The sequence below is a fragment of the Capsella rubella genome, unplaced genomic scaffold (assembly GCF_000375325.1).
Source record: "Capsella rubella cultivar Monte Gargano unplaced genomic scaffold, Caprub1_0 scaffold_8, whole genome shotgun sequence".
Classification (NCBI taxonomy): domain Eukaryota; kingdom Viridiplantae; phylum Streptophyta; class Magnoliopsida; order Brassicales; family Brassicaceae; genus Capsella; species Capsella rubella.
In genome coordinates, this window is record NW_006238916.1 from 2979101 (window position 1) to 2999740 (window position 20640).

General features: G+C 33.0%; 1 protein-coding gene across 2 annotated transcripts; it reads left to right on the plus strand.

The window, feature by feature from the left end:
* Window positions 1-17364: 17364 nt before the first annotated feature.
* Window positions 17365-19264, plus strand: LOC17875224 (probable transcription factor KAN4). 2 transcript variants are annotated; one of them, XM_006280862.2, is made up of 6 exons: window positions 17365-17773; window positions 17923-17999; window positions 18253-18292; window positions 18426-18546; window positions 18800-18884; window positions 18972-19264. In XM_006280862.2, exons 1-6 carry the CDS (start codon window positions 17368-17370, stop codon window positions 19089-19091), a joined length of 849 nt encoding a protein of 282 aa, XP_006280924.1. In that variant the 5' UTR covers window positions 17365-17367; the 3' UTR covers window positions 19092-19264. The 2 variants fall into 2 exon arrangements, with proteins under 2 accessions (XP_006280924.1, XP_023644584.1); XM_023788816.1 differs by having other exon boundaries at window positions 18429-18546.
* Window positions 19265-20640: the final 1376 nt, after the last annotated feature.

The window sequence follows — 20640 nt, forward strand, 5'->3', positions numbered from 1 at the left end:
TAAAGGATTTACAAGAAGTTTTAAAGGGTTTTAGAAGTTTACAAAGGTTTTTGAAGGGTTTACAAAAGTTTTTAAAGGTATTACAAGTTCTTTAAAATGGGTTTTAAGGATTTACAAGTGTTTTTAACGGATTTTAGAAGTTTACAAAAAATTTTATTAAATGATTTATCACGGTTATAAGTGGTTTAAAGGGATTTACAAGTGCTATAAATGTTATAAAATGATTTACAATGGTTTTAAAAGGTTTACTCAAGTTTTGAAAGGTTTTGGATGACTTTTAAAAGATTTACAAGGGTTTTTAAAGGATTTTTTAAGGGATTTATAAATATTTACAAGGTTTTTTTAAGAAATTGCGGAAATATTTGGCTGAAAATTTTTGGCGGGAAAATTTTTGTCGGAAATTTTTTGGCGGGAAATTTTTTTTGGCGGGAAAATCTTTTGTCGGAATTTTTTGGCGGGAAAATTGCCGAAAATTTGGCGGGAAATTGTTCGGAAGGAATATTCTTTTTGTTGGAAAGAATATTCCTTTTTCATCATGGGTTATAATAAAGGAGGGTAATTTAGTCATTTTGTACATTGAAGAGGGTATTTTTGAAAATGAACACCTTGAGAGGGTACTTGTAGAAAAGGGTATCATAATAAAGGTTAGTTGTGCAAATCTCCCAAATAAATTTAACATAAATATATGTATAAAATAATATATAAATTTGAAATACAATTAAATAATATATTGAAAGGGCAATTCAAAAAAATTTCATTTTCAAAAATATCCCTTCATGTTGTTCTTTTTATGTTACAAATACTAAATTACACTTTTTATTGACCGCAAAGAATGTGCAGTCATCAAAATTGAAAAACAATCCCTGCCAAAACTGAAAAAAATCCTTCTTAAACTACTGAAACTTTAAAATCGTAAAAACAAAATTACTTATAAAACCATATCTATCATATTATTAAAATGGGAGCATTTTTGTAAGTGTAGCCAAAAAATTAAATCAAAAAAATGTGATGTCAAACCTGTAGCCAAACAGATTTAATAACCGCAAAATATATTCCATGGAAAAAAATCAGCTTTAAATACATAAAAATTAAAACTAATAACTAACTAATAATCATGGAAATCATAATAAATTTGTTACCATAAAAATTGGCCTATTAAATTCAAAATTGTACATATGTATAAAAACAGATTTTAGATATTTCTACCTAATTTAAATTAATATATTCAAAATAGCATAATATTAAAATTATTAAAATTTCAAAGTAAATTGAAACTTTTAAAATATTTAGTAATTAAAAATATTAAAGTATTATAATTTTTTGAAAATTTAAACGTTTTTAAAAATATTTAAAATATTAAATATTAATATTTAATAGGTTCTAGTTATAAATATTTCAACTTAATAGAATGTTAAAAGATAGAGAATTTTTGAGAAGTACCCCTTTTTAAAAATACCCCTTTTCAAATATGAAAAATTATAAACTTTTATATGGTTGATAAGGTACATCAAGATCATCTTTACTACTGGGTGACTAAATCCAAATATTTATAAGGTTTAAAAAGGTTCTAAACGGCATTTATAAGGTTTTATAAGGTTTTATAAGGTTTTTAAAAGGTTTACAAAGTTTTTATAAGGTTTTTAAATGATTTTTAAAAGGTTTTAAAAGGTATTTATGAAATATATATTTATAAATTTACACACTTATAAAGATAATTTGTGTCTATAAATATAAGCTTACACATATTTTTTTGATAAATTTCAAAATTTATAGTGACTTTTTGATAAAATTAGGAAGAGGGGTATTTTTAAAAAATGTTATTGGAAAAGGATTATTTTTGAAATTCCCCCTAAAAAATATTATAAATACTTAAACTCCAAAGAAATACTGATTTTGTGGTTGTCGTGCAATATTTTTTTTCTTTTTGGCCACATGACGAGGGCCGTAAATGCTACCTTGCTATCTCTTATACCTAAGAATTCGGAGGCTGATTTGACAACAATGAAAGACAATCGACCAAGTTCGTGTTGTAATATTTTATACAAGGTGATCTCTAAGATTTTGGCCAATCGTCTAAAGAAAATCCTCCCCGAGTTTGTTGCGCCGAACCAGAGTGCGTTTATTTAGGGTCGTCTTCTTCTGGAAAATGTACTTCTCGCCACCGAATTAGTCAAGGACTATCATAAGGATTCCATCTCTCCCAGAAGTGTCATCAAATTTGACGTATCCAAAGCTTTTGACACGGTTCAGTGGTCATTTATTCTCTCCATTTTTCATGCGTTGGGGTTCCCGGACTTATTTATTAAGTGGATATATGCCTGCATATCTACCGCATCTTTCTATGTGGTGGTGAATGGTGAGTTAGAGGGTTTTTTGTAAGCAACAGAGGTGTGAGGCAGGGCTGTTCCCTCTCTCCTTATATCTTTTTTATGGTGCAAAATGTTCCCTCCAAGCTTCTCGACCGTGCGGTTTTAACGGGCAGGATTGGCCGGCATCCTCGAAGTGAGCTAGTATCTGTGACCCATTTATCCTTTGATGATGATATTTTAGTCTTCACTAATGGCTCTTCATCGTCGATTAGTGAGATTATGGCTGTTCTTCGTGAGTTCTCTCATCTTTCAGGATTGCATGTTAACACAACAAAATCAGCCATTTATGCAGGGGGTCGTAACAAGCAAGCCATGGTGATGGCTGCAGCTGGTTTTGGAATCCCAGCCGACGCACTCCCCACTCGTTACCTTGGGCTACCGCTAACTATTAAGTCGATGAATTCTCATGACTATGCTCCGCTTATTGATAAGGTATGATCTTGTTTGCTCTCTTGGACAAGTAAGCATCTTTCTTATGCAGAACGATTACAGCTTATCTCCTCTGTTATCTCCATCATTTCAAATTTTTGGTGTTTGGTTTTTCAGATGCCAGCAAGTAGTTTGGATGAGGCGGAGAGGTTGTGTAGTGCTTTTCTTTGGTCGGGAAACCCTCATAACTCATCGGGCGCTAAGGTTGCCTGCTTGATGTTTGTATGCCTAAACAGGAGGGCGGTCTTGGTTTGAGACGACTTCGTGATGTCTCTCGGGTTTTTGCTTATCACCTCATATGGCGGTTTTTCACCCTCTTAGGCTCACTATGGCTTGCTTGGACTCGTCACAACCTCATGAGTCATGGCTGTTTCTGGACTGCCCAAAGTACAACTAAGGGTTCATGGGTGTGGCGGAAGCTTTTAAAACTCCGAGATGAGATGCAGCCTTTTATTTGGGCTGAGGTAGGGAATTGAGAAGTCATCTCTTTTTGCTATGACCATTGGCTACCGGTCGGTCGTATTTTGGATATTATTGGCTTAGCTGGGCCTCGGATTTTGGGTATTCCTTTACACGCAACAGTTAAAAAAGTGGTGGGGACTCGGGACTGGAATTTTCGTCGGACACGGCTCATTCAGATCTATCCCATCTTGGATTTACTTCGTGCAACGCCCCTACCACATCCCTCCCGAGGCCAGATCGATTCTTGTGGCGGGTCAGGATGGAAAACTTTGCTGATCGGTTCTCATCTAGCCATACTTGGGATCAGATCCGTCAACCGCACCAATTGGTTCCTTGGAATGGCATCGTCTGATTCAGTCATGCTATTCCTCGCTGCAGTTTCATTGCTTGGCTAGCAATGTTAAACCGCCTCTCTACTGGTTCACGTATGCGTCTTTAGGGACAACATCAGGCATGCATCTTATGTGGGGAGTTTGATGAGTCGAGAGATCACCTCTTCTTCACTTGTCCGTATTCATTCACTATTTGGTCTAGCCTTGTGGGTAAGGTCCTTCGCACTCACCTGAACCCAGGTTGGGATGAGACAGTCGCATCAATCACTGCTCACGGGGGACGCAAACAGGTCTATCTTGCTTTGTCTCTGCTTCCAATCGGCGATCTACTCCATCTAGCGGGAGTGTAATGCTCGCATACATGGTACGACCTTTTATTCAGTTCCTCAACTCTTCTGGAACATTGAAAAACTAATCTGTAACTGTATCATGTCTCTGGACTATTCCAAGAAACCACGTTTGCAACTTCTAATGCAACGCTGGCTCATGGTCAGGCCTTGAGCTGCCTCCCTCTCATTCGAACTGGTTTTGTTATGGCTCTCTTTGCTTACACATTTAAACAAAAAAAAATCTTATCAAATAATTTTTTACAGTTATACCAAACTCGTGCTCTAGCAGAACTATTGAAATACAATCATGCACGTACATGCGGGTCCATCACTAATTTAGTTCACATTTGATCCCATCCATCGTCACATTGATCCAAATTTCTTAGTGAAACTATTATTATTTCAATCAAACATTCACAAATCGAATGAAAACGACACATCAAAGTTTGAGTTATAAATTTTATATTAATGAATATAAATCCATACGTATGCACGGGTATGAGTGTGATGCATGAATTTTGGGTAAAAGGATAAATATTTTATGTTAGCTATATTCATTTTTCAAAATCTCACTTGAATATTCGTCAACTTTGGAACGGGTAACTATCTATTTAAGATAATATAAGTATTATATTATTTCAGAAAATTCACTTTTTGAAACTGTAAATATCCAAACACAAAATGATAGTATTATGTTCTAAATCTCTTATCAAGTCTCGTAAGCATATATTATGGATTAGATTTTTTTTTTTCGAGTTGCATATTATCCACGAGTTTTGCAAATTCAAACGAGACAAATGCAGACATAGCTGTGGGACCCTAGTTTGCGGAGAGGTTTGAATGAATTGATTTACCCACCTATGTCACTGTGAAACCCCAGTTTGCGGAGAGGTTTAAATGAATTGATTTGGCCACCTATGTCACGGAAGTACACTTATCTGTTTGGTCAAAGGTCTTGAGAGAACTCCACAGTTAATTAAGAGTGCTTATGCTGGAGTAGTCAAAGGATGGGTGACCTTCCGGGAAGTGGTTGTCGGAACTGTGTGAGTGAGGCCAAAACACAAGGAAATATCATGTGGGGATTTGTAGGATCGGTAACAAGTATTTAAGCCTCCCAGACGTAGCAAACCGACCGTCGGATATTAATGGGCTCATGGGCCTAATGAGAGGACGTGAGGCCCATTAAGAGAGGTGGCCCATGGGCAGGTGGTGAATATGGGACCGGGGCCTACTAGAGAGATGGTGGTTAGGGCGTTATAGTCACCAAAGTGCACTTATCTTTTCGGTCAATTGTCATGAGAGAACTCCTCAATTAAGCGTGCTTATGCTTGAGTAGCAATCGGTAGTCATATATTAATGGGTTCATGGGCCTAGTGAGATTACGTGGTTCCCATTAAGAGAGGTGGGGCCATGGATTGGGGTGAACATGGGGTCTACTGGAAAGATAGCGGTCGGGGATTTACAAGTGGTATCAGAGCCGAACCTAGACAAGTGTGGAGTGGTGAGCTCACACTGTCAGGGGAGACGGTCTTGGTGCGCAACGATGATGTTGCGACATGTTAGTGGGGGAGAATTGTGAGACCCCAGTTTAAGGAGAAGTTTAAATGAATTGATTTGGCCACCTATGTCACCAAAGTGCTCTTATTTTTTTTGGTCAATGGTCCTGAGAGAACTCCAAAGTTAAGTGTGCTTATGCTGGAGTAGTCAAAGGACTTGTGACCTTCCCGGAAGTGGTTCTCGGGAACTCTGTGAGTTAGGTCAAAATACAGGGAAAATCATGTGGTGATTTGTAGGGTCGGTAAACAAGTCTTTAAACCTCCCGGACGTAGCAAACCAGCCGTCGGATATTAATGGGCTCATGGGCCTAATGAGAGGACCTGAGACCCATTAAGAGAGGTGAGGCCATGGGGTCCACTAGAGAGATGGCGGTCAGGGCATTACAATAGCTCATGTTGCTTCTACAGGATGAGTTGTTTACGGGTCAAAACATATTAAACCATTACGAAATGTATTTTTCCACTTTGACAATTTAGGTAATTCATTTTAAAAAGTTTTTTTTCGATAAATTTTATATGATTTAATAGTTCATGGGTTTACAATTGATCTGTATCCGACGTCATGAATCCGTTTCCACCAACATTTCGATCCGGATCTGTTAGCGTATCAATCCAAATTTTATAGTGAAATCACTATTATTGCAAAAATTCAAAAATTAAATGAAATGCAACCAAAATAAATATAAGTTATAAATACTATATTGAAAAATTATATTTACAATTATAATCCCACACGTACGTATGGGTCCATCTCTTTTAAATACTTATGAGTGCAACACTCGTGTTCCCAATATAGAATTTCTGATGTATCCTTAGATTTATGAGGGAGTGGATTCTAATTAATTTTTTGTTTAATCAAAAATTAGATTAATTTAATTAAATCAAAATCTTTAGATTCTTATAAGTCGACCCCTTTCTTTACTTTTTGGTTGTTCGTTGTTGCTTTAGAGAGAGAGAGAGTCTGATCGCTTGTGAGGCAAGGGGGACATAACTATAAAGGATTGATTGAAAAGAGGTTCGACCAGCAGCTATAGTTAAAATTTAGACATAGATGCCACATCTTGTGGTCTTGGGAACGGTTAGATTTCGTTTTGTGACTCAATTAGGGCTGTTCATTTCTTATATCTTTCCGGTTTAGCTTACAAGTTGTTTTGTTGTTGTGGTTGGCTGTAGGGTGAATGGAGGTAGTTTTGGTGAGTGGTAAGTCACTGCTGGTTATGGATAGTTATTTTTGGATCGAGAATGACCCTTGTTTTGAAATAAATGTGTGACTATGAGTTTATCTAAGCAATCAAAATTATTTGATTAATAGTATGTTGTGTTGTGTAGGCTGGATTTTTTGTTAGATACTGAGTTGTATTCCTTTGACGGTTGTGTCCATGTATATGATTTTTTATTGATTTGGTTTGTTTCACGATTTATGTGTGGTTTGTGATCTCATTTTGCTTGTATGTATAGTTCATAAGAACGAAAATTATATTTATATATAAATTTGTTAATTAGCTATTGATTTGATTCGATCCAGTTATCTAATGACCTAGAAAATAATTTAATTTGCAGTCCAAATCAGTTTTAAAAACATTGCTTAAACCCTTTTTACTCTGCCAAAAATAATTTACCTTATATACCAAAATAGTATATATATATTTGTCTTATTTTTTATATATATAAGATCCCACAAAAAAAGTTGTCCGACACATTTCAATTGCTTACGTAGTGAACTACCCTTTTTTTTTTGTCATCTGAGTTAATATTGATAAGGTTTGGGGTTACAAAAAGACTTGAGGAAAGTCGTCCACTGTACACGATAACTAGATAAAACCTTAGAGAGACGTATCGGATTATCCGAGGTCTAAACCAAAAAACCAATCGCTCCCCTGAGCCCAAAAACAAAAGAACAGACATTCATACAGAGGAAAGAACCCTCTCACCACCAAAAACACCAGATAACCAAAAAGGAAAGCTTCTAGCCACATAAGAGTGCAGTCTAGAGTCCTGAGTTACTTACTGACTTTGCAATGAGAGAAGCTCCTCTGTTTGCTGTCCCTGATTCACCAACAAGCTTCCATTCTTTAAAATCTTTCAACACAGATAGAATTTGTGCAGAGTTAAATCTAAAAGCTGGCCACGCTCTTGGTCTTTCCACCGCTCCTACAAGAGCCACATCCTCTATCGCAAATAGCATTCTGGTCAATTTATGACTTAACATGCTTTCCATAGCCCAAACCATAGTTATCACAGTAGCCTCTTGTTTTGTTAAAATGGTTGAAAAAGCCCTCCTGCTGTGCAAAAGTACCACTCCCAACTCATCTCTCACTACCCACGCACCTCCAGCTAAATGTTTCCTCTTCGACCACGAGGTACCAATGTTACATTTAAGCCACCCACTAGGTGGAGGATTCCAGACTGGGGACTGGTCCTCTGAAGCAATCACTGGTCTATGATCGAAGGTCTGAAGTTCATCACCATTTGTTGCCGCAGGTTGTTCTTGAGCAGTGAACCAAACCGCTACATCTTGGCTTATCTTGGCAGCCGTTTCCATAGGAGTAAAACTTTTACCATTAAAGACCATATTGTTTCTATTCTTCCATATTCTCCAAAGTATCCAAGGGAAACTTTTCCTTATCTCCAACGGCCATAACAGTTTGTCCTTGTTATCAAGAAAGTGGTTGATGTGAGAAAAGATCGATTCCATCTCAATTCCAAAGGTTGGGGTTGGATAGTTTGAGAAAGCCCAAACCTGTCTAGAAACAGGACATGAGAACAGAACATGGCAAATAGACTCACCTTCCACACCACAAACCTGACAAACAACATCTCCACTCAACCCTCTTCTCTTAAGACAATCTCCCACAGGAATAGCCCCACACATCAATTTCCATATAAAGGTCTTTATCTTGGGTTCAGTCTGCAGCTTCCAAACCTTTTCTTTCAGATTATTGATAGAAGGTAGGGCTGTAATCTCTCTAATAAGAGGAGCTTTATCCAATTGAAAGGCTAGATCATAACCAGTCTTAACCGAGTAATTTCCACTGTTACTATGCTTCCATACCAGAAAGTCCTCTATCGACACCACCGGTCTATGTTCCTTGATTTTATTCACATCAACCGGGAAGAAAAGTTCCTCCAACTTGGCATTGTTCCAGTCCTTCCGTTGGAAATCAATAAGCTCACTTACTCTCATGTTGACCTCAATGGAGAAATTTTTAATGAAAGGTGCTCGCAGACCATTGTCGTCCAACCAGAGATCACCCCAAACTTTAAGACTGGCTCCATTGCCCACTCTCCTTACCATTCCTTTTTCAATCAAATTTCTGCCAAAGAGGATACTTCTCCAACCATAAGATGGTCTGTTTCCCAGCTTTGCCTCTAAGAAAAGGTTGTCTGAAAAATACCTGCTCTTCATGAATCTTGAGAATAAGCTCTCTGGTTCCTGTATTATCCTCCACGCTTGTTTAGCTAGTAAGGCTTGGTTAAAGCAAGCAATGTCTCTAAAACCCATTCCCCCTTGGTCTTTTGGCAAACACAATTTCTCCCAGGTTTTCCAGTGAATCTTTCTAGCATGCTCATGGGAGCTCCACCAAAATTCAGCCATGGCACTTGCCAGATTAGCACAGGTTGTTTTTGGTAGTTTAAAGCAGGACATGGCAAAAGCTGGCATTGCCAGAGCCACTGTTTTCAGCATTATCTCCTTTCCTCCCTGAGACAAAGTTCTAGCATACCAGCCTGATAGTTTTCCTTTTAGTCTGTCTCTTATGTAATCCAAAAGCTCTATTTTAGATCCACTAAAACATTCAGGGAGGCCAAGGTAGGACCCTGCACCACCTTGGTTAAAAATCCCTAGCTTCCTTTGAATATCTTCCTTGTTCACTTGAGGGACCTTCTTTCCAAAAGAGATAGAGGATTTGTAAACATTGATAACCTGACCCGTTACAGCTCCATATGCCTCCAGAATACCTTGAAGGGCCCCTGCTTGTTCCATGTCTGCTTTACATAGAAACAAACTATCGTCGGCAAAGAGGAGATGGTGGATTGTAGGACCTCCTTCTGAGAATTGCATTCCTGAGATTCTCTGCTCAACCTGTGCTTTGTTCAGTAGATGTGTCAAGCCTTCAGAACAGAGAACAAACAGGAAGGGAGATAGAGGATCCCCTTGACGCAAACCCCTCTCTGGAATAATCATCCCTGAGGCTTTACCATTGATGAGAACCGAGTATGTGACCGTTGAAACACATTTCATTATCCACAATACCCACGTAGTGAACTACCCAATGACCAATAAAATTCAAAAAACAAATAAAAAATAATAATAATTTCAATGTTTAAAAGTCTTTCAATACATCATTATCGTGACTGCACACATACACAAATTAAAGATGCCTTTGAGAAACATTGTAGACGACCACAGAAATTAAAACAAGATACACAACAACAACAACAATAACAACGTCATCACACAAACCAAAACCGAATCGTAATGATGATATTGTATTTTTTTTTCTGCTGTTGGATTCGAGAAATTACGACTTTGAGACAAAGACATGTTTTAAGTGTACGTATACTATAGTAATGAGTTTCTTACAAGAAAATGAGTAAATGGAATAATGTTTTATTCTTGTGTAGGAGCTGACAATAAAACGACTAGAAAAGGCAGTTTTAGAATGAAAGAGTCAAAAAACAAAGAATGTTACTACAGAAGCATTTGAGTTTTATCATTACCATTTCCATGAAACTGTTGTACCTTGCGCTCATGTGGTCCATTTCTCTTGTGTTCTTCAGTAGTTATTACAAATAACTTTGAACACTTTAACCCATAAAATTGAATTGGTAAGAGACAGTTTTATTTCAGAGGCCATTTATGAGTAGTTAACTGATAGTGACCTTATCACTATTGGGTTCTACGTTGTTGTATTTAGTTATTTGAAATCAAAGCACAATAGCATAAATATATAAATTTATGTCACAAAGAAAAAAACATAATAAATAAGTTACCTAAGTGGTCTTATTATGATATAAGAAAAAAACATAATAAATAAGTTACCTAAGTGGTCTTAAAAACAATATAAACCAGTATCGTCTGAGATAAAGCTAAAAGCGAGGAGAATATCATATGTGATCTTATTATGATATAAGAGACATCTCTTATATATAAAGTTATACTTTTTTTTTTTATAATCAAAGAGGTTCTGAGCCAAAATCCATACATCCCCTCAGCCCGAAACCAAAGCATGTTATATGGTTTCGTCACAAGCGCTACTCAAACCGGCGACCTCTAAGCTTCTGCCAGAGATCTTTACCAATTGAGTTATTAGCACTTGGTTATATAGTTATACTCTATGATTTATATAACCGACTATTGACATGTATAAATACTTATATGATGAAAAATATAGAAAAAATATGTTAAGTCTAGTGTTTTTATAAGTTCTTGATTTGGACATATCGTTTATAACATAGACTTAGTCCAGATTGAATAAGACCAGCGTGAGTCTTAGTACTTTGTTCTACTACTCTTGTACTGCTCCATCTACATGCACCTAGCTCATGCATGCATAATACATAAAATGAGACAAGCAATAGTTAAATACAACACATTGGTGATGTTTTGGTCATATAAAGGATATATATTGTATAAGCTAGCAATGACCATAAAATCTCAAGAGCCACCCAAGATAAGTGTATGAAAATGTAATGTGACCTTTCTAGACACAAATTGGCAAAACAAACAATGCAACATTTTAAGAAAAAAGAAATGTTCAAAACGAATAATTCTAGTTACGTTTATTGTAGACAAGGTGGCCGTACATTTCTCCAATGCACTAAAATATAACAATTTCTTATTAGAATTTTTTAGAACAAAAAAACAAAATTAAAATGCATGAAGAGAGGAGCTCGAGCTTAGCTGTGACAAGACAAACACATGGAATATGGAATAAAGAACAAATGCGATAGAGAGAGATATAGAGAAATACATGTTGACCGGATATTACAACACAACCTTTTACGATACATCCAAGTAGATCACAAAAAGGGAATTATTCGATCAGTACCAATTTCAATTGTTTAACTATATAAAATATTGTCACTTGTGATAGCTAATTTGATTTTATAATATAGTAAGAGGTTAAAAGTTATCACATTTTCCAAAGAATCTAGAGCGCATTAGGCGCTGACCCTTGCTTCTTAATCTAATTTAATAATACTAATATGTTCTTATAATATATTAGCTAAACTCTATAATTTACCCAAACATAAAAAAAAATATGCTTTTTTGCTTTTCTTTTAACACTTTTCACATGTCTTGTTTTTTTGTAAAAAAAAAATTAACAATCAAGATAGACAAATCTATCAGCGGTTTAATCCATTCTATTTTCAAAACGGATAATAAACTATGGTAAACTAACTTTATTTGTATATAAAAACGATTCGCATTTGGTTCACAACAGTTTTTATTTGTTTTTTAAAACCGCATTATTACGGACATAATTAGTCCACAAATAGTTTTGTCTACTCAAACCCCTGTAATTATTCGAACTCTCGTTTTCCCTAGACCATCCAATAATGTAAATGCTTTGTAAAAGAGATGTATATATATATATACATACTTGTATTATATTGTACCATATGTCTTATACTATGTTATAAGTTTCAGACTATATGTCTTACTAGAACATCAATATGTCTTACTAGACAATGATACTATTGTGGTTGTATTATGCAATGATATTATCAGACCATATGTTACAAAGAAGGATCAAGAAACTACAATGTTATGATCTATAGAGAGAGAGTGCGTGTGGGATAAACAAGAAGCATATGTAGTTTGTCGGAAAATGGAATTAACTAATATGTCACGTGAGAGGAGAGGCCATGTTGGCGCCGAGGAATGTGGGAGCTCGACAGCTTCCTCCAATACAAAATATAAAACGTCAAACACATTAATTAATCTATATGGTAACACATTAATACTATAGATTATAATTAATCTATAGGGTAACACATTAAAACTATAGGTTATATAGAGGTAAGAAAAACAAATGAGGAAGGAATATATATTGGGAGGGGTCTCATGATGCAGCATCTACGTACGTGCCACGACAAAATGCTATCCGTTGAATTGAACGCCAATGCCTTCCTCTGCGGCTCTGCCCTCTCCTCTCTAGCTATCAACGTTTTGTAAATTAATTTTACTACTAGGCTTGTGGTTTTGTCGAAAACCGATTGTACCAAACCGACCCAAATCGTTTTTTGTTTTCGGTTCAATATATATACCGGTTTAGCAATCGGTTCAATATGGTGGGATTGATATTTGTGTTTGGTTATTGGTTTGGTACCGATTGCTTATCCATTTTAAATAAAACCCTAAAATAAAAGAAAAATATACATAACATGAAACCGAATTTACTGATTTTTAACCGATTAAACTGGTTTCAATTGGGAAATTCCAAAAGATTAGTTATTTCGGTAAAACTTTCAATAACCAAAATCAGAACCGACTCAAAAAAAATATTGTTAGCTTAATTTCAAGCTAATTTAGATAAACTGAAAATCCAAAAAATCCGAACCAAACCATCCAAAAACCCGAACTCACAAGTTTAATTACTACTAAATACTGTTTTTATTTATTATTATTGGTTAGTGCTTTTACAATGTACTTCAATTTATAACATGTAGTGATATCCTGCAAAAATAATATAGAGTTCCAGAATTGGTGATGTGAAGAGTTCATATAACAGTTGGACAATTCAACGAAGTTATGATTGATTTACGCATTGATAATTAAATGGTGTTTTTAACCTTAATTATTCGATATATATATATATATATATATATATATATGCATATAATTTCATCTTATTTTTATATAAATAAAATTAATAATATAACTCGATTAATTTATTACTTACGTCAAAATAATGTAATTTCTCATAAAATAAGTGTGTTTGCGTAGGAAATTACTAGAATGAAGAGCATGTGAGTCAAGCCAGCCAATCTAACACTTCTAATACAACACCTCTTCTTTGTTGCCTCACATTTTCTTAATTCTTTTTTTTTTGTGATTAATCACAATATGTGCAAGTTGTATTGACCAGAGTTATTTATTTAAGACAATGCAATATTCGAATGGGTCCAAGCACGTGTACAGGTTGGTCCATATTTGCTACGTACGTGCGCCCAGCTATAATACAGGACTTGTAGAATCTTTTATTTTGGGTTTCCATTGCATGACAAGATTATAACTAGTGTTTTGTGTTTTTCTAAATCAACAATTAGTATATCCATAAACAAACCTTTTGGGTGTATAATATAAATTAATTAGGTCCCGAGCGATAAAGGTTGTTTTAGGTATCATGCGGTTTGTAAAAAAACTAATTTACAATAATGCGAAGTCAAAAATAATACGCAATGTAACATTTCGTCATTACCGTCAAATTTGTAAATTTTGTATAAATTATATATTAAATTGAAAATCTTCCCGATAAAAAATCAAATCAACTTTTAAAATTTTCCGTGTGACCGTAAAATTGTTTCGAATATATAAATATATAAGAGTTATACTACATATTATTTTATATTTTGTATTATTAATCTTTTTTTTGGTAGACAAATGTAATTGCCAAAAAAATGACGATTAGAATTTTTTTTTTTTTGCAGAAAACTTAATTTTATATTTACATTTCAACATGTAACATTCAATGTAAGTGAGTGGAACCTGACAAGTAAATTCCATAACTACTAGCTAGAACAATAGATGCGAAATAAAACATTGTAGTTGAATGAATGTGAATTGTATAAGTGATGAAGGTCCGTGGGGTTATGCAAAAGCGATATTGTATAAGCTCGATGACGTACGTGGGAATGATACAAATCTTTCTAAAAAATGGAATATTTTTGCATTCTCCAATTAATACATTATTAAAAATGCGAGAAAGAAACAAGATAAACATACACAAAAGGGACATTTGACTATATCACACACCACATGGGTTACACATTTATAATATTAGTGCATGGTTCTATCTCACCATGCCAAAATCTTGATTTGTAAATGAATGATTATTTTGATTTAGTATGTTAATATACACTTGGAGTCATATACACATTCATTATTGTATCTTATAGATTATACATACAATATAGAAAATATATATATATATATATATCTATGAAAGAGATTACAGCTCATGATTATCATCTTAACCACCTATAAAATATAGAAGAATTATTGTAAATTTTTAAAGAGTAATAATAAATACTACTACTATTTATGCATTAGAATGCCTACTTTTATATGTTGATTGATTCAAATCATCTTAGAACATGTTACATATATACCCATAAGTCAACATTAATCAGTGTCACATGGCTACCAATCTTAGCCTTTTGAATGTTGAATTTGTCTTTTTTTATCTAATTACAAATTTATTTTAAATAAATAAAAATCATTTATGCAGTAATTAAGTAGTTGTTTTTAATTAATTACAATAGTAAAACAAAGAGTAGCAAGAGCCTTGAGAGTTGCAGTAAGTTTACCTAAAAAGGAGCCTTGAGAGTGTCAACAAAAGAAGAGAGAACAAACAAACAAAAGGAAGATGATAGAAATGAATTAATTAATTTACAAAAAAAAAATTGAAACAAGAAAAAATTATAAAATAAATAAAAATTGAAAAAGGTGTCTACATCAATCTCAATAACAAAGCAAAATTATCTTACCAAATATTCCATCGTATATTACCACTTTGGCTTTTTCGATGCCAAGCCATTAATCTCGCGTCTTGAGACATGTAATATGTGTATATACTATAAATATGATACTACACTTCAAATTTTATTGCTTTATTTTTATCTTTTTTCAAATTAATGTGGTGAATAAAGTTCAATACCCAAAATGTGATTAAATGAGTGATTTCTTTTTCCTTTTTATAGTAATGGTAAAGTTTTTTAGATTTTATTTCTTGCTGAATGTTGATTTTTTTTTTTGTTAATAGACGTAATAAATTAGCGCAAATAAGTTAATTGAGAGGAATATTGTTTATATACGTGATATAGTACAGTTTGGTATGAAATTTTCGTGTTAAAATAAAATAAAATGAGGGGAATTATGCGTCGTCGAACTTCATTTTTGCATATATTCATAAAAAGTTGGGCATTATGTAGAGGAAAGCACAATCTAAATTTAACATTGTTGAATTTAAATCTAAACTTTTTTTTGTATTCAATAATCCCCATATTAATAAAACGGAAAATGAAAGTACATATCTTCAAAAATAATATTTAACTATAATACATTGCGAATACAAATTCTATCAAATTTACAACTCATTTTAGTTTTAATTATATCAGACTAAATCAAAACAATCTTGTATGATTATCACAGATAAATAGCTCTGAATAGGCAACAAAATTATAAATATCAATAAAAAAAATTTGAGGACTTATAAAAATGCGACAAAAAGAATACCCCATTTTTATAAAAAAAAACATAAACAAATCAGATAATTTTAACAATACAACTTAAACATAACAATAAGGTGCATACTTATGTAAAGTTTTGTAAACCAAGAATTATTGGTGGAATGAAACCAAAACAATTCCAACCATACCATTCTTCTTTTAATGGCCATGACCCCAAAGAGACATGCATAGCATAGCATACAACTTAAAATAAATATAGGTTAATAAAATAGAATGCAATTAAATTCGATTGGGAGTAATTAGTTGTCTCTCTCTATCACTTTCTCTTCAATTCTCAAAAGATAAACAAAAATTTTCTATTTGGAGTGACTTCATATGACAAAAACCGCAGTTGCTTTCTCAGTCAACTTTTTTCAAAATCTCTGAGGTCTTTGAAAGGTTTTTGCAGTAGAAAAAAAAAATATTAAATACAAACTCTGTCGTTTGGTTATTATTCTCTATCAATAAAACCCTAAAAAGCCTATTGCATTGGAAATTTAAAAGTGTGTTTTTGTTTTATTTTTTATTTAAAAATAGTAATCATAGGGTACTCATTATCTAATTATCACATCTCAGTCTCTCTTTTTTTCTCTTTCTCTCTGTGTTTGTTTTCACCTTTTTAACCACTAATCAAGAAGTTGTCAAGAAGTCTTCCAAATGTTTTTACTCTTAAATCTTTATTTCTTGAGGTAAAATATATTATTTTTATTAGTTGTATCTTGAGTCTAGCACCACAATACTCTCATAATTCCAACTATATAGAATATAACCACTCTCTCTTTTCCATTTTTCTTTTAGATGCTTTCTTAGTGCTTGTTGAAAAAAAAATCCTGAAAAAGCTAAGAATGATAAGAAGATAGACAAGTTTTTACATGTATATCATATTTTGTATGATATGAACAATTCCTATATAACATATTTTGTATGAACAATCACTATAGAGTTTCATTACATTACATACGATAAAAAAAATGAAGCTTTAGTATGTTACTCCACTTATAAGGAAGACAAAACAAACATTATTATTAAGTCCAAAGAAAACTTTATGAAATTCGTAAAGTCAAAATACTTATTCTATTTAATATTTAAACATTGTGTCCAAAAAGTAGAAACCAATATCGATCTTATAATTCTTTAATACACATTTTTTACTCATAATGTTTTAGTACTACGATAAGAGTGTAACAAGAGTTTTCAATATATATATATTTATTGTACAAACAACTAATATGAAATTAAAAAGACAATAAAAATTTGTTTAATGAGAAAGTGACAAGGATTGAGAAATACCCTTTTTCTTATTTTTCTCACCTCAGTAAGTGTTGTTTTTGCAGCTCTCTCTCTCTCTCTCCACACATTCTTGATCTCCACTATTTATATAGAGAAGTATTATAAAGAAACTAGTAAAGAGAGAGAGAGAGAGAGAGAGAGAGACATGATGATGTTAGAGTCAAGAAACAGTATGAGAGCTTCAAACACACTCCCAGATCTGTCTCTTCAGATCAGCCTTCCTAACTCTCAAGCCATGAAACCTCTTAATGGTGGTGACCGGAGCTCCACAAGTAGTGACTCAGGAAGCAGCCTAAGTGAGCTAAGCCATGAGAACAGCTTCTTGATCAACAAACCTCTCTTGAGCTTAGGCTTTGATCATCATCATCATCATCAGCATCAACAAAGGCACTCAAACATGTTCCAACCACAAATCTATGGCCGAGATTTCAAGAGAAGCTCATCATCAATGGTTGGTCTTAAACGAAGCATTAGAGCTCCAAGAATGAGATGGACTTCTACTCTTCATGCTCACTTTGTTCATGCTGTTCAACTTCTTGGCGGCCATGAAAGTATATATTGTTCTCTTACATTTTCCTTCTTTAAACAAAAAACAAAACAAAGAGAGACATGACTAATCAAGTTTATGTTGTTGTCTTAAACTCTAGTAAAACGTCTTGAGACCAAAAGTATTAAGATTTGTTTTGTTCTTTTGTCTTAGGAGCAACGCCTAAATCAGTGTTGGAGCTGATGAATGTGAAGGATCTAACCCTAGCTCATGTCAAGAGTCACTTGCAGGTCAGTTTCTTATTTTTTCTCATTTTTTTTCTTATGTTTTATATTTAATATTAATATTAATGGAATCTCATACGAATGAAAATACATATAAATGCATATGTAAATATTTATGAAAATGTATATAGTTGGGCCACTAGCAAACACATGATTGCATAGTTGAAATAAACTTAGCCAAACATATTTCTTATATTCTTTTCTTTCCATTTTTTTTTTTTTCGATTTTTCAAGAATGTGTTTTTGTTTCTTGATGCAGATGTATAGAACAGTAAAATGCACTGATAAAGGATCAACAGGTAATGCATTCAAACCATTTTCACTGATTTTTGTATCACTGTTGGATATAAATGTTAATTTATAATGGAACTTTTCATTATTTATTTTTGTGTAAAAATTAATTTTGCCTTTTTAATTCTTGGGAATAAACAGTAGAAGGAAAGGTAGAGAAAGAGGCAGAGCAGAGGATAGAGGACAAAAGTAATAATGAAGAAGCTGATGAAGGAACTGACACAAATTCGCCAAACTCATCATCTTTGCATAAGACCCAAAGGTTACTTTTTATTTACTTTATTTTATTTTTTCTCTAAACACTTTGCATTTAATCTCTTTTTGTGAAATTTGATGAATATGACCCTCTCCTAGGGCTTTATATTGATGTATTTGCCATTATCATCTTTAAATCCGTTAAGTTTAGTATATGAATGGTATAACTAATAACAAGAACAGACATAGCTAATCAATATGAGTTATAAATAAATGTATTTATGAGCATATCTAAACAAGAAGAGCCTCACTTTGAGTAGGACTTCTTGGTCATCCACAAAGGGAGTACCTATGAGCATATCTAAACAAGAAGAGTCTCACTTGGGAACAACTCATCACACTAAGGTACATTCTTGTGTGGTCACTACATATTTTCACATATATATGCATATAACATTAGGTTCCTAAAATGTGTAATCTTGTGAAAAATAGGAGAACAAGGAGAACGAGGCAACAAACGTTCATCTCAATTTGGAATTCACATTAGGCCGGCCGAGTTGGGGAATGGACTATGTAGAACCATCCAATGATCTAACCCTTCTCAAGTGCTAATTGTTTAACTTGAAGAACAACAAGAGAATAAGTCAGCTTAGATTTGCCAGTTTTTAACATAATTTAACTTTGTTTGATCATATGGACTTTGGAAAAGAATCATATATGATCTTTCTTCCAAGAATGTTCTATGATTTTTGGGGATGTATAAACAAGAGAATCAGATTAAGTAGTAGCTATGGTAAGGGAGTACAAGTTCAAGTAGCTAGAGATAGTTTTTTTTTGTTGTTGTTGCAATCTTCAAAAAAAAAAAAACATCTCAATCTTTTCATTATCACACTTTAATACAAATTGGAAAAGATTCTCTGCTAACTAAAAAGTTTCTACTGCTTCTTTCTTCTTTTGGTATGCTCTATTGCTCCCACTTTGGTATATATATGGAGAGTGTTTTTTTGGTAACATAGTCAATTGTGTTTTTACTTTTTTTCTATAAGCATAAAAATCTATAGTTTAAGTAAATCATTTGGTGATATTGAATAATGGGTCAATATATAAAATAATATTGCAAGATTTTGTTTAATGGGAATTCATATTTTTGTTATGTAAAGTAAGATATGATCTTTTGGTCTTTTAGCTTTGTTACGTAAGGGCAACAGCGACCTTGACTTCCTACAGAACTTTGGGTTTCGTTCCTCATGGACACTTGTGGTCATCAAAGACCTTGGCGTAATCATAATGATTAAACTAATTATAAGGAAAATATGAATATCTAGTAGAGCATTAAATCATTTTGTTTTGTACCATCTTGATATTTGAGTTTAAAATTCTCTAGGTTTCCTTGATAAAAACTCACAATTCTAAGATAAACGAAAATTTTAAAGTTATACTGTATGTATTAGAAGATACGCTCGGACTTGTAATATTGCTTGCATAATCGCATAAATTACAAAATAAAAATCTTTAAATAAAACTCTAAAACGAAAAAATTCTATTTCGCTTAAAAAGTACAAGTAAAACCTTCTTATGCAAATAAATGGTATATTTTGCTTTTTTTGCATAATGAATTTTAATTAATTTACCGACAAAAATATTTTAGCTTTAAAATTAGGAACTAATCATTCAAAATTAAAATTATTATTTTTAAATAATATTTAAAAACTCACAAAAATGTTAATCACTTCTTATATATTTTTAATAAACCTATATACTTTTAATAAATCTCAACACTATAGAAAACAAAAAAAAAACCCTAACTAAACACACAATGTTATTCAATTATAGATTTTAATAAAAGTATCCAACCATAATCCGCTTTTATTTAATTAATGATCTTAAATTATATTTAAAAATATGGTATTATTGGACCTTATATTTTGAAACTATGTTAAATACATTTTAAAATCTAGTGTTGTTCAACTTGGATTTAAAATATCTCATTAAGTATTCAAAACTAAAATAACTTTTAAATTCTTTGTGTATAGACTAATTTAAACTGAAATATCCTGCAGTTTCATGAATAAATGATTAGAATCAAAATACAAAGCATACTGCATATATTGTGAAATCTACACAAATAAATACCTAGAAATATTATGAAATTTTAAATCTT

What these genes read in the sequence shown, in the direction of transcription:
- LOC17875224 (XM_006280862.2), top strand. Translation starts at nt 17,368, where the DNA reads ATGATGATGTTAGAGTCAAGAAACAGTATGAGAGCTTCAAACACACTC. An exon ending in CACTGATAAAGGATCAACAG is followed by an intron (nt 18,293 to 18,425) that starts GTAATGCATTCA and finishes GGGAATAAACAG; the next exon opens with TAGAAGGAAAGGTAGAGAAA. An exon ending in GAACAACTCATCACACTAAG is followed by an intron (nt 18,885 to 18,971) that starts GTACATTCTTGT and finishes TGTGAAAAATAG; the next exon opens with GAGAACAAGGAGAACGAGGC.